The 13,366-nt window shown below is 31.8% G+C and overlaps 2 protein-coding genes across 5 annotated transcripts; one reads left to right on the top strand and one right to left on the bottom strand.

The window, feature by feature from the left end:
* Nucleotides 1-2,067: 2,067 nt before the first annotated feature.
* LOC105149265 (methionine aminopeptidase 1) lies at nt 2,068-5,842 on the top strand. Of its 4 annotated transcripts, none has more exons than XM_011061556.2 (6): nt 2,068-2,128; nt 2,976-3,027; nt 3,099-3,337; nt 3,542-3,764; nt 5,100-5,375; nt 5,448-5,842. In XM_011061556.2, exons 2-6 carry the CDS (start codon nt 3,000-3,002, stop codon nt 5,678-5,680), a joined length of 999 nt encoding a protein of 332 aa, XP_011059858.1. In that variant the 5' UTR covers nt 2,068-2,128; nt 2,976-2,999; the 3' UTR covers nt 5,681-5,842. The 4 variants fall into 4 exon arrangements, with proteins under 4 accessions (XP_011059858.1, XP_011059857.1, XP_087268690.1 ...); XM_011061555.2 differs by lacking the exon at nt 2,068-2,128 and adding an exon at nt 2,195-2,370; XM_087412564.1 differs by lacking the exon at nt 2,068-2,128 and adding an exon at nt 2,394-2,412.
* Nucleotides 5,686-12,133, bottom strand: LOC105149266 (hypothetical protein). The gene is made up of 6 exons (XM_011061557.2): nt 11,896-12,133; nt 10,310-11,322; nt 8,807-9,018; nt 8,383-8,741; nt 7,766-8,278; nt 5,686-7,321 (listed from the first exon to the last, which is right to left on the bottom strand). The coding sequence occupies exons 2-6, from the start codon at nt 10,313-10,315 to the stop codon at nt 6,444-6,446; spliced, it is 1,968 nt and encodes a 655-aa protein (XP_011059859.1). The 5' UTR covers nt 10,316-11,322; nt 11,896-12,133; the 3' UTR covers nt 5,686-6,443.
* Between the last annotated feature and the right edge of the window lie 1,233 nt (nt 12,134-13,366).

Here is a 13,366-nt window from a genome sequence, read left to right as displayed (position 1 = left end):
GTATTTCATTCTTAAAATTAAACATTTAATTTATATTAAATAAAATGTTATGCTCCACTTTATTTACGGCGCAGCAGATCGATACAAATTGTATCTTCATGCTATTATTTTACCTCCTAGAAGTAATAGATATTATTATACGTCTTTGGTTTCTTTTTTTATGAAGCTGAAAAGATGCGTATAGAGCCAGTTTTGCAAATTGATTCTTAAAAAATTATAGATATAATAAATCAAATTATATTGTATATGCACCGACTGCACTATAGTGTACGAGTGCTCGAATAATAATAGTAATGTGAAAACATAAAAAAAGGGATAATTTTTGCATTGTTTGTTTTTAGAAAAGACAAGTTTGGAAAAATGTAAAAAGAATTGCTCACACATAATTATGCATAATTTTATATATAATTATACGTAAGTAATTTTTTTACATTTCTTCAAATTTGATTTTTTCTGAAACAAATAGTGCGAAAATTACCTTTTTAATTATTTTTAATGTTTTCACATTACTATTATTTCTATTACAATTATTTCTATTATCTAAAAAGTAATTTTACAAAAGAAAAAAGGATATATAAATAACATGTATGGACATATTTCATATATAATTATATATATGTTTATGAATATTTATAAGTGTATTTATGTAAATTTATACATATTGGGTCATCTAAAAAGTATCCGCGGTTTTTATCACTAGATGTGTGTTGATGGTCATATATCTAGTGACAAAGTAGCGCGGATACTTTTCAGATGAGCCAATATTTATACATATTCATGCATGAAAAATTTTTTACCAGGGAGCCTAGATATCAGAATAAATTTGTATTTTGCCTTTTTTCTAAAAAAAATCGTTCTGTAATATGAGCTTTCAGGAGTCTTTCTCTCCTAATTATATACGAATATATCATAATTAAAACGCGATTCATCCAATATTTTGGCCGTAATTTCAACATAAAGAAATTCGTCGAATCTTCTATGCACAGTCTCAATCACTGTTGATCTTTAAACTTATTATGAAATATCAATATGTATTTTATTGTACTGTAAAGTAAAATTTGTATTTTATAATTCAACTTATTTGCATTTTACTTTTACGCGGATTAAATGATGGTATATATTGTATGTATATGTATACAACAAAGAGAAAAGAGAAACAGGAGGGAATATTTGATTCTAAGCAAACGGACGGAAGTCATAATTACATATATTAGCATAAAAAGTGGACACTTAAGATGGCTGTCATGATGTACATTTGTCTGCGGATTTAGCTATCTCCACTATTGATACATTCATTCCCTCCTATTTCTTTTTACTCTTTGGGCTACTTTCCAAAACGTCCTCTCCGAGAAAGACTCGAAATATATAGTACACGTAACGTATACTATAGCATATAGAGTACAATTTTTCTCGAAAGGGAAGTTTTGGAACATAGCCTTGGTATACAATGACTTTAATATGCACTAGTGCGTACTATCAAATTCGATCAATTTTCGAATGAAAAACTAGAGTTGCGAGTTTTCTGGGAATCAATTCTGTATCTTGAAACGAGGTTATTACGAGGAAATTACAAAAGTGAGCGAATTTACTAGAATACTAATAATTTCATTGGTCAACATCTAGTAAATTTGCTTATTTTTGTAATTTTCACCTTGTTTAAAGATACAGATGCTCGTATTCATAATCAGACCTTGTACTTAAAGCTTCCTTAAATTTATCTTTAAATGCTCAGCAGCCAATGAATAATTCGTAGAATATCTAAAGATAAATTTAAGGAAGCCTTAAATATAAGAGCTGACTATGAATACGAATAAGAATCGACCCCCTAGTGCTCAAATAACTTTGGATATTTCTAGAGATTTTTTAAATTCTGATTAAAGGCCGATTGTTTCATCTTTCAGTAAATTTTATTTGTTAGATAAATCTAGTCCGCGCACGTGATTAAGTAATCTTGCTACTTAACTAACATGTAAACTTTACCCAAAAGATGGAACAATCAGCCTTTAGAGATTTGTTTTATCGACGAGTTGGCAATACTGCTCTTGCTGTCTCGAATCATCTCGAATTACATTTGCCTCTATTCAGATTTCAAGAACAGAGCTGGTGACAATGTGCTACGCATGTGACTGTACATATATACACGATTGTTGACGACTGTACATACATACGCGACATTGTCATACACACATATATATATATATATATATATATATATATATATATATATATACACGACCAGTAGAAAAATTAAATTTAATAATGTCGATAGCACTTGGAATGTGCGAAACACCCGGGTGTAATGCCGTTGCGAGTTTGCAATGTCCAACTTGCTTGAAAATCGGCATTCAGGGTTCATATTTCTGTAGCCAAGTAAGACGCGTTACTCCGTTACATGTTACATCATTTTATTAGGTTAAATTAGTTATTTCGCTTTCTCAATTTAATCTTCTTCCGTCACGAATTTGTAGAGTGTATTAAATGTCAACTGATATTAATTAAAATGAGGATTTAATGTCTTTAAAGAGAGTTTTTAGCGATTCCCAAAATCTCTACTAGTCTTCCATCAAGAGATTCGCCAAGAGTCATCATTGATTACTTAGTTATATTCTGGAATTCTTGTTGGTTTTAGTTATTCCTATCGCAATGGATAATATGTAATTTCTTCATCTAACATTTTTAATACGTAATTGGCGAGAATAATGAAACATGTAGTGATTCTACTTGGGTCTTTCTTTCACAAGAGAAAATTATTATTATGCTATTCATAAATGATTTGAATTATTATTAAATATCCGAAAGAAACGCATGCATCTATGAAAATATTATTTTTATTTTTATTTTTATTTCTAATCTGATTTTACGTATAACCCAGTGATTAATGCTTTTATCACTTTATAGTAAAGTATAGTGTTTCTAGTAGAAAATATTTGTTTATTAAATTAATCACACAATTAACGTAGCATTCTAATTTTCAGAATTGTTTCAAAGGTAGTTGGAAAATGCATAAAGTCATCCATCAATTGGCAAGTAAGTATCTTGTGTGCGTTTAATAACTCTGATTTTTTGTTATTAATTATAATACATTTGTACATAATTAGAGGGAGAAAATGGAAATAAAATTTCTGACACTTATAATCCTTGGCCTACTTATAATTATACTGGAAAATTACGGCCATACAAAAAAGAACAACGTAGAGAGGTTCCCGAGAGTATCGCTCGACCAGATTATGCCTTACATCCATCTGGGATACCACTTAGTGAGCAAGCCGTAAAAGGTTCTGGCCAAATAAAAATTCTTAATGATGAGGAAGTTGAAGGCATGAGAGTTGCATGCAAGGTATAGTATACATGCACTTGCTGTACTGGAATAACATAGATGCGATATATATATATATATGTATATATATATATATATATATATATAGAGAGAGAGAGAGAGAGAGAGAGAGGGAGGAAGTAATATTGTTGAGATTCTCATAGATTCTCGATTTTCTTTTTTTCGATTTTGTTTTTAACATATTTCAAATTAAATTTTGCATAGCTTGGTCGAGAAGTCTTAGATGAAGCTGCAAAGACATGTGACGTTGGTGTTACAACATCTGAAATTGATAGAGTGGTGCATGAAGCTTGTATTGAAAGAGACTGTTATCCATCGCCATTAAATTATTATCAGTTTCCTGCCAGCTGTTGTACTTCTGTTAATGAAGTAATTTGCCATGGTATACCTGATACCAGACCCTTGCAAGATGGCGATATTTGTAATGGTAAATAATTTGTCAACATCAATATCGTATCATAAAACCACCAGGGTTGCCACAGACCTGGAAAAAATATAAAAGAGCTTTTCCCACAGTTCTCTTAAATGCTCTTATTTTAAAAAGTATTTATAATTTTTTAAATATCTAACTTTTATACTTTGACTATAAAAGTTAAATATATTTACACTTAATAAATTATTTTTTACGTATTACTACAAAGGAGCACTTTTGAGATGCTCTCGTGTTCATGCAACACCATTTTTCTATAAGACTTGGAAGTTTATTGATTATTGTCCCTTTTTATCGCACAGCAAACACAAAAGTTTCCAGATACTGTGTACAACCCTTCTATTTTTTATTTCATTACTACTTTTTGCTAGCGTGTTTAGATCAGTGTTTAGATCAAATTATTTATACTTATTAGCATCAGTAATGTTAAATTGTTTCAACAATAAATTAACTACTAATGAATTCTTCAAGTTCACACATTATAAGCATACATAAAAGCAAATAAAAATAAATGACTGTAAGAATCAGTTAATTATAAAATTATAATTATAAAATACGTAAAGTACGTTTACAATTTCGTTATATTTTATAATTATGACGCAATATTCGATCGAACACTTCGACTAATTTAAATTTTAGTAAATAATCATCATTTCTGATATGGAATTTACTTTGGAATTAATGATCTGGAATTTACTTAGATTGGAAACTAATAAACGATTATACTCCTCAAACTGTAGTAATAATAGAAGAGATGTACCCGTCTCTACATTTGAGGAATTGATTTTGCTTTGAACACGAGTTTTTAAACCTTTTACTTTTTTGATAATACATATACCGCTGAAAAATAGTTGGCTGAAAATTAGTCCGTCGAAACATCCGATTGTTACATCACTAGTATAACGAAATTGTAATTACACTTTACATTTTATTGATTTTATAATTACAGCGCACAGTTATTTACTCTTGCTTGCTCTTATGTATCTTTTTTTTTTACCGACAAATAATTGGTGCACAGTTTGCTTGAATTAGAAATCGTAAAAATTCACACAAAAATATTATTGGGATATATTATACTAAGACCGCCTTGATTCAATATGGCCCTCTTTTTGTGTGGCACTTATTTGTTGTGTTGAAGATTTCTCGATTCATTTTCTTAATGTTGTAAAAAAAATTTAAGATTATATATTTGATATTAGTCATGGAAAATTTTCCGCTATCTGGAAAATCTTCAAGTCCGGGAATTTCAAAATTCATTTTCTGTGGCAAACCTAATCATAAAAAAAGTTTCTCTTTCTTAAAGCATATCATCTAATTATTGCTTCTTTCCAGTTGATGTTACCGTATATCACAATGGTTTTCATGGAGATTTGAATGAAACTTTTTTAGTGGGTAATGTGAAACCGGAAGTAAAAAAGTTGGTAGAAGTGACGTATGAATGTCTATCTAAAGCTATTGATATTGTGAAACCTGGTGAAAAATACAGAGAGATTGGTAATGTCATACAAAAGCATGCACAAGCGCATGGTTTCAGTGTAGTTCGTAGCTATTGTGGTCATGGAATCCATCGTTTATTTCATACCGCACCAAATGTACCACATTATGCTAGTAAGTAGCTTCCCCAAAATGAAGTTAAATGTGTCCTTTCGATCAAAAAGTCATATAAACTTTATTATCTAGAAAATAAAGCAGTAGGTGTCATGAAACCCGGGCACTGCTTCACAATCGAACCAATGATATCCCAAGGTACATGGAAGGACGAAACATGGCCTGACAATTGGACTGCTGTTACATTGGATGGCCAATGGTCAGCGCAATTTGAGCATACGCTTCTAGTAACGGAAACCGGTTGTGATATTCTCACGAAACGATTTGCAAATGACGGTAGGCCATGGTTTATAGATCACTTGTAGTAGCGTTTTCTTCTTTATTTTCTTATAACATTTAAAGCAAAAAAACTCGAGCAATCGATAAGAGAATCTAATGTAAGTTGTCTTGTATATTTTATTAAGTACACTAACTTTCTGTTTTTGCAAATGTATAGTAATAAAAAAAATAAATAAAAAACAATATAATTATCCTCCCAAACCTACGTAGAGGCATTTATATATATATATATATATATATATATATATATATATATATATATATATTTGCCAGTTGATGATAATTTTGAACATTAAATTTTAAATTCATTGAGTTGTTCTCACAGGCGAGAAAAAGTTAAAGTTTAAAAACATGCATCTAATAAATTAATAATTTTGTACTCAGAATGAAGTATATCAGTTGTACATCGAAATTATTATTGATTTACCCATTACACATATATAACACATATGTTCCATACATATATATCGTTGTCAAACAATGATGTGCGAACATTCAGAGCAACATGAGTAAAATTTTACAATCGTTTTCACTGCTTGTTTGTCAACGAGATAATGGATACATATGTCGTAACATGTACATACACACATCTTTTGATACGGGCGCACGGATATAAATAACTTTTTAAATAAATTATTAATTTACAACTTATATATATATATATATATATATATATATATATATATATATATATACTAACTACACTATTATCTTTTTTCTAGTAATCCCATCAATTAATGCAATAGATATATGTATGATCGTTCGATAATATTTGTATTTTCCAGTTTTCTAAGAACGCAAACGATTGCCAAACTCAATATGGGAATCATTATCGTGCGATGTCGTATTTGCATCGAGCAAAGTCGCTGATTGCATATCTTCAATTTCTCCATCTTCATTCTCATACTCGTACTCGATATCTGTATCATCTTTCTTTACATCACTTTGGTTGTTATCACTCGTAGCATAGTCAGGTACTGTAATTTGTAGAGGTAACTTTTCATCGTGTTGCACTTTATAACTTTGTCTATGATGGTGCTGATTATTCTGGTTTGATTTCAGTTGATTATATTTTTGTTGTTGATCATCATCGATCTGAGACTTGCTATAATTTATTACATCTTCATCATCGTTCTTATGATTAAGCGGCATTGATTCATCTTTCTGTATATTTTTTTTCTGTTGTTTTCGAAGCTGGCCAATGAGACGACTGTTGATGTTACCAGCAGCGGCCAGTGCGGCTAATTTTTCAGCAGCTTCTCTATTGGGAAGTGTCGTATAGAATCTTGTCGACATAGGGCTGTCGTCGACCACTTTATCGAAATACTTGGTCGGATTTCTTTTATGGGTCATTTCTCCATATTCAATATTGTTTTCGGATTGTTCAGTTGTCCTATCTAAAGAATACGTAAGTTCTTCGTTGGAGCGCACATTTTGTTTACGTATGTCAAAAGAAGATTCCGAATCGAGATTATAATCTGCCGTGACACTTTCAGATGCGTAATCTTGATCGGGTAAAATTTGCTGCTCTCGCCGTTGTAGTAACTGGTCAGTCTGTTCATCATAATTGAAGGAATGCATTTGTGGTTGAGAAAAGCTTGCTTTATCTGCATCTGAGTCAGGTATTTGACCAAGTTGTTGCTGAAGGATGCCAAGCTGTTGCTGATCTAATAATCATAAGAGAATTTAAGAAATAGCTTTTATTCATTCAATGTTAGTATTCTTTTGTAACGTTTACTAAGGAAGAAAACTGCAGTTCTAATAATTATAATTGTTAGAATCGAGTGTACATGTGCGCGCGCGCGCGCGCGTGTGTGTGTGTGTATGTGTGCGCGTGATAAATTTATCTCTTTTCAATCATAGCAGCTGCCAAAAATTTTTCCTCAATAAAAATGAATATTTCAAAGTGAATACGCCTGAATTAATAAAATCGATTACCGCTTTTATGAGCTTTCGAAAGAATCAAACAGCCCGAAGAAATATTATTACGAATAGAATTGGCTTTCACTTTCTACATTGTAACATTATAATTCCTACTAGTGCCAACAGTTTACAGCGATTTCCTCCTAAATCAGCCTAATTATAATGTACTCTAAGTAGATATGCATTACCTGTTGTATATTGTTCCGCAAGTTTAGGTGGAAAATTATTTAACAGATTGTAGAGTTGCGAAGCTGATAATGGTGGCCCTGCTGGTGCAGGATGGCCTACGTGAAGGTCCTCTGGTATCTGCTGCGCTACAGCGTATGGTATCTGCGGAATAGCAGTAGAAGGAAATCCAACGTGTAGAGAACTGTGAAGATTCGTTTGCATTGGCATGTTTGACTGGCCGAATTGTACAGTGTTCGAACCTAGAACACTCGTATCTGAATTAACTGGGTGATTTGCAAAAAGCTCATTGGATTGCGGCTGAGGATTGTTAATTATAATTGAATACAGCTTCGTTGTATCTAAATCCTGCGGTTGAAAAATAACCGACTGAATTGTTTGTTGTTCCTTTGGAATCACGTCGTTGCTTTCTGTAACTTCGTATTGATGTTGTGGCGGAATCGAGTTTGTCACTGTTCCTTGCGACGATAAACTACTGCTGACAGTGGCTAATCCAAAATTGGTTCTTCTAAGATCTGTGTGAAAGTAATATCCATCGATGGTCATCATTTGCATCTTGACATCTTACTCAGCTCAAAGTATGGCTGTGTAATGTAATGAAAATTAATAGTATACTTACTTTGTATCGGAACGTGATAATTGAGATCATTCGTTGGTTGATATGGTCGATGATCCGCGATATCTTCCAAATTGGTAGCAGTATTGTATGGCTTATCTGCTGGGCTTAAATTTGGTGCCGGAATCGTGTGAATAGGTCCTTTATCGTCATCGACACTACTCTCTCGATGAGTAGGTGGCAATACTACTAACTCTGGTCTGTATTCCGGACTGTATTCCGGTACTTTGTTTATAGAATATAATTCTTTAGTGATAGAAGCACGTTGTGGCAAAATTGGCCGGTTATTCAGGGATATTGCTCGCATTGGAACTTGATTTTTCCAGTTAGTCGACAAAACATTGTATATTGGTCGACGAATTCTAAAATTGAAAATGAAATTATCGTGATGTAATGGAAAAGAAAATGCATATTCAAAACCTTTTACCTATAATTGGCGTGCTTATAAGGTACTCTCTGATGAGACAGACTACCACCGATATGAATGGTGTTTCCCATAGATATTCTTTGATTAATAGGTCGGGGTTTTTTTAATACCAATGTAGAAGCATACGATGGAGATGAAGGTCTTCTAATCTTATTCTTTGCTTCGGAGAGGCAGATACACATGGCGATGAGCCAGCAAATCCAATTAGTTGTCTACAATTTGGTTTATACAGCGTATCGAATTGCGATTCTCTATCTCGCTTTCTCCGAAAAATTTCAACAAACTAAGATTGCAGCTCCTATTATTTTCAAAGCGTAAGCGGAAGTGAAACAATTTTTACTTTACTGCAGCATCACTACAGTACCTATGACTCTTTGGGCTGTATCATTACGTACATGTATCATATATATACCTATACACGTGTACGCGTGTCCGTAAAACCAAAGAGAAAATTGCTGCAAATAGTGTACCAAATGTGGGACATTGTGCTACATTGGTACACTAAGGTTGCCGAGAAAAGCGAGAAGAAGATGTACGTGAAAATGTGAAAATTTACAGAGTCTTTGAAATACTGCCTAATTAATTGTAAATGATTTAATATCGTATTTTTCACGCCTAATCTATTGCATCGCTGAAAAAGCTTAAATTCTTATGGATCTCTCGTGAATTAAGACGTAAGAATAAATAAACGTAAAAATGTAAAAATGTGCGACAAATGTGTGGCATATACCATTGACAACGTGTAAAATAATTATAAATAATAGTAGCTGAAACATCGATCGAAATAAAGACCTTGCCTTCTTACAACAATAATTAAAAATTATCTATATTTTTTAAATTCGTAAGTTATACAGATAAGTTACAAATCTGTTAGTGAAAAGTAGAAAGATATAAAGGGAAAATGGTAATATTTATCAATGATCAGTTAATTTTTTACGAGAAATTTATAATGATTAATTGAATAAATAAATAAAGCTGTATTCGATTAAAGTGTGGAACTTGAGGCCTAATAATATTTTTGCGTGAATTTTACAATTTCTAATTCAAACTAATTGCGCGTCGATTACTTGTCGAGCTCGAAACGCAGTAGGTAAATCGAAACTGGAGTAGATATAATGTCACAAATCTGATGGAGACATGGTAGTATTTCTCGGCGGTATTAAATTGCTTAATATTATTAAACACTAATAAAGATTTACTTTGACCGAATGTCAGCTATCTTCGCTTGTTTGCGTTTTACACATTGTCTCGATATAGTTTATACAAATATTGCCGTAAGAATTTTAAATCAAGCTCGATCTTTTGTTTAATTAAGACTAATTTATTGTTCAATAGCATATATATATATATATATATATATATATATATATATATATACATCCTAACAGGTTGAATCTTTTGTAAATATTTTTTATAACGCGCTAAAGAAATGATGTAATAGCACAAATATTTCCGATGAATAATCTCCAATTTTTTCACAAAATATGTGTGTGTATATCTTACCTTCATAATAATTTACGATCTAGTCGACTGCGACATACAAAACTACACCGTTCTCGTTGTGAGAAATTGTCCGACTTTTCTTTTATGTATATCTCGATAAGAAAAGCAATTTAATTTAGTTCTACACTTATAAATAATCAAGTCAAGTATGAATTGTACGCACGGGGATTGACCATCAAAGAAGCACACAACACGTTCTGCACACAATTAGGTCATTGTCCTTCATTTATACTCCGAACCGGCGAACGTATTATCCAAGACTAAAACTTATACCTCTTACCTCGTCAATTCGCAGGAATTTCTTCAGGATATATCCGGTAAGATTTAAAAAAAGAAAACAAGGTTTATTTATTTGATGGATAACGATTCTATTAATATATATACAATTTTGTGTACAATATTTAAATACACAACATTTCTCTCGCCAAAACTTAATTTTCTTTTAGTATCTTCAGCATATTAAAACACACACACACACACACACACACACACACATACACATATATATGCATATTAAACTACATCATCAAAAAGCTTTGCAATATAAAACACACACACATACTATATATGTTTAAAGAAGAGAAAGCAGTAAACGTATTGATAGTGGCAATAATATCAAAAAGAAAAGTTAGAAATTCTTGCACAGAGTTTAAAGTTTAAATATAAATTTAATTTAATTATATATATATATAGAGCAAGCACACACAAACACAAAACAAATACATATGGAGAAAAAAACCTGTTCTCGAGATCGTATTTATTAATACGAGATATTTGGTTGTGTATACACGCGCACGTATAATATATACTGTATACAGAAAAAAATGAAATCTTTCTTATCAAATCATAGGATTCTTACTCAAGACTGCGAATCGATTTGATTGAACGCGTAATTTGGTCACGCTCTCGCAACATTTCTCTCCATATTCTTGTACCGTGCCGGCAGACTCGCTTAGGAATCCAGTCGTTGATGCGCGATAAATTAAATCGTCACGCGTATGTGATCCAGTAACCTATATATGTAATTATAAAAAAATAAAGCTTATAGTATCGAGAAAAGGAATTAATGCTTGACATCATAAAATTTCACTTTTATATTTTTTACAATGTGTATGTATTACAATGTGTAAATCACATTTGACAAATTCATGCATAAATACATATTATATATTATATATGTACATATATATAATATATAGTTTTATATATATATATATTGTGATTATATTTTGTATGACATTGTCATTCGTTTTGAACTTTCCTCTTTCAATTTTATAGAGGCAGAACAAAGATATATAATATATGTTGTACATACATACATACGCATACGCACACACACATATATTATATATCTTTTTTTGGAAGCTTTGTACCTATTATAATAATACCAATAGTATAATATATAGATGTATCCTATTTTTTATTTGATATATAGTATGTATATATATATATATATATATATATATATATAAATAATTTTATACACACACACACACACAGAGTTTATATATAGAATAACGCCAATTATGATGTGTAAGATTGATGAAATGAAATTACTTTACAAATATAAAAAGCGAAATATTTACGTTTTTCTGTTGTCGCGCGGTGTAACGGAACTTCTTGTCTTCCATTCTCCGTACACTTGTATAATTACATCGCTCGTTATTCCGTTATATTGTTAAAAAAATTGAGGTAACATTATACATTTAATTCTCACGGTACATAAGATTATTTCATATATGTGCTTTAATCTAATCATAATTCGCGAAGCAAAATACATGCGCGTGGACTCTCTCATACTTTCTCTGCATACGTATACGTATATATTGCGTGGAAAAGATCCTTCCATCATGATATACCTATGCACGTACATATCTGAATGTACATACATATATGTATACATGTATATATACGTACTGCTTATGGCATTTACAACGGTACAACATAACGGTTATTATAAGCACATCTCCAGTTGCGCTAATCAAAATTCATCAAATAGAACAGTTGATGCAATACAAAAATCACAATTATGCATACATAATATACGTGCATATGTGTGTGTGTGTGTGTGTGTGTGTGTGTGTATACACACTATTATTTAATATTTTAATATTTAATTTTACTTGGATGATAATCAAAGGTAAATATGCAGTATAACGCCTCCACCTCCGATTTTCCTGAATTTTGTAAATTTGTGTATTTCCACACATAGAATATATTCTCAGAACAAAAATCATCGCTTAAGTCTCGTTTTCTTATTATTTAATTTCAAAGTTTCTTTATGTCGATAAGTTGGAAAATGATAATTCAATAACATTTTACAACTGCGCATGCTCATTAATATTGTCATTTATGAACCAAGGTACGTATCAAAACTTCAGCAGGGAGCACAGACTCTTGCATAAAGCCGATTTTACATTAGTTGCAAGCTGATCGCAAGTTTGTTGCGACAGCCAATCTGAAGCTTGCATTTTGAAATCAACGCTTCATATTGGCTGTCGCAATAAACTTGCGATCAGCTTACAACTAATGTAGAACCGGCTTTATGCGTTATGCAAGAGTCTGTGCTTCCCGCTTTCCTCTCCGAGAGGAAGATTTTTGTCAGAGAGAAATTTTTATCTGAGAGAGGACATGACGGCCCAAAACCTGTAACCGCAAAGTACTGCCGCGCATTACTGCCTTCTGACAAAGTGGATGTAAACTACATGGCAATGTCCACTTTTATTATATGTAACTATATGAAAGCTTATTCTAAGGGTGAAATCACACGGTGCGGAAAACGACTGCGGAACAGAGAATGCGTCATAGAAGCAACCAATCAGCATTATTCTGCATTCCTAATAGCGCTAATTGGTTATTTCAATGACGCATTCTCTATTCCGCACCGTATGATTTCACCCTTAGAATAAACTAAAATGAGCCAAATTGGATTCGACGCATGGTGGGTCCACTATGTTTCGACGTAACAACAATAGCGTAAAAAGCATAAAGTAACTATAGGCGGAAACTGATCTTATAGTTAAACTTACTTCATTTAGTTTGGATCTACAATAGGTG

The sequence above is a fragment of the Acromyrmex echinatior genome, chromosome 13 (assembly GCF_024713525.1).
Source record: "Acromyrmex echinatior isolate Ae372 chromosome 13, ASM2471352v2, whole genome shotgun sequence".
NCBI lineage: Eukaryota > Metazoa > Arthropoda > Insecta > Hymenoptera > Formicidae > Acromyrmex > Acromyrmex echinatior.
Note: the sequence above shows the minus strand (reverse complement) of the source record. Positions and strands in the feature narration are given on the sequence as shown.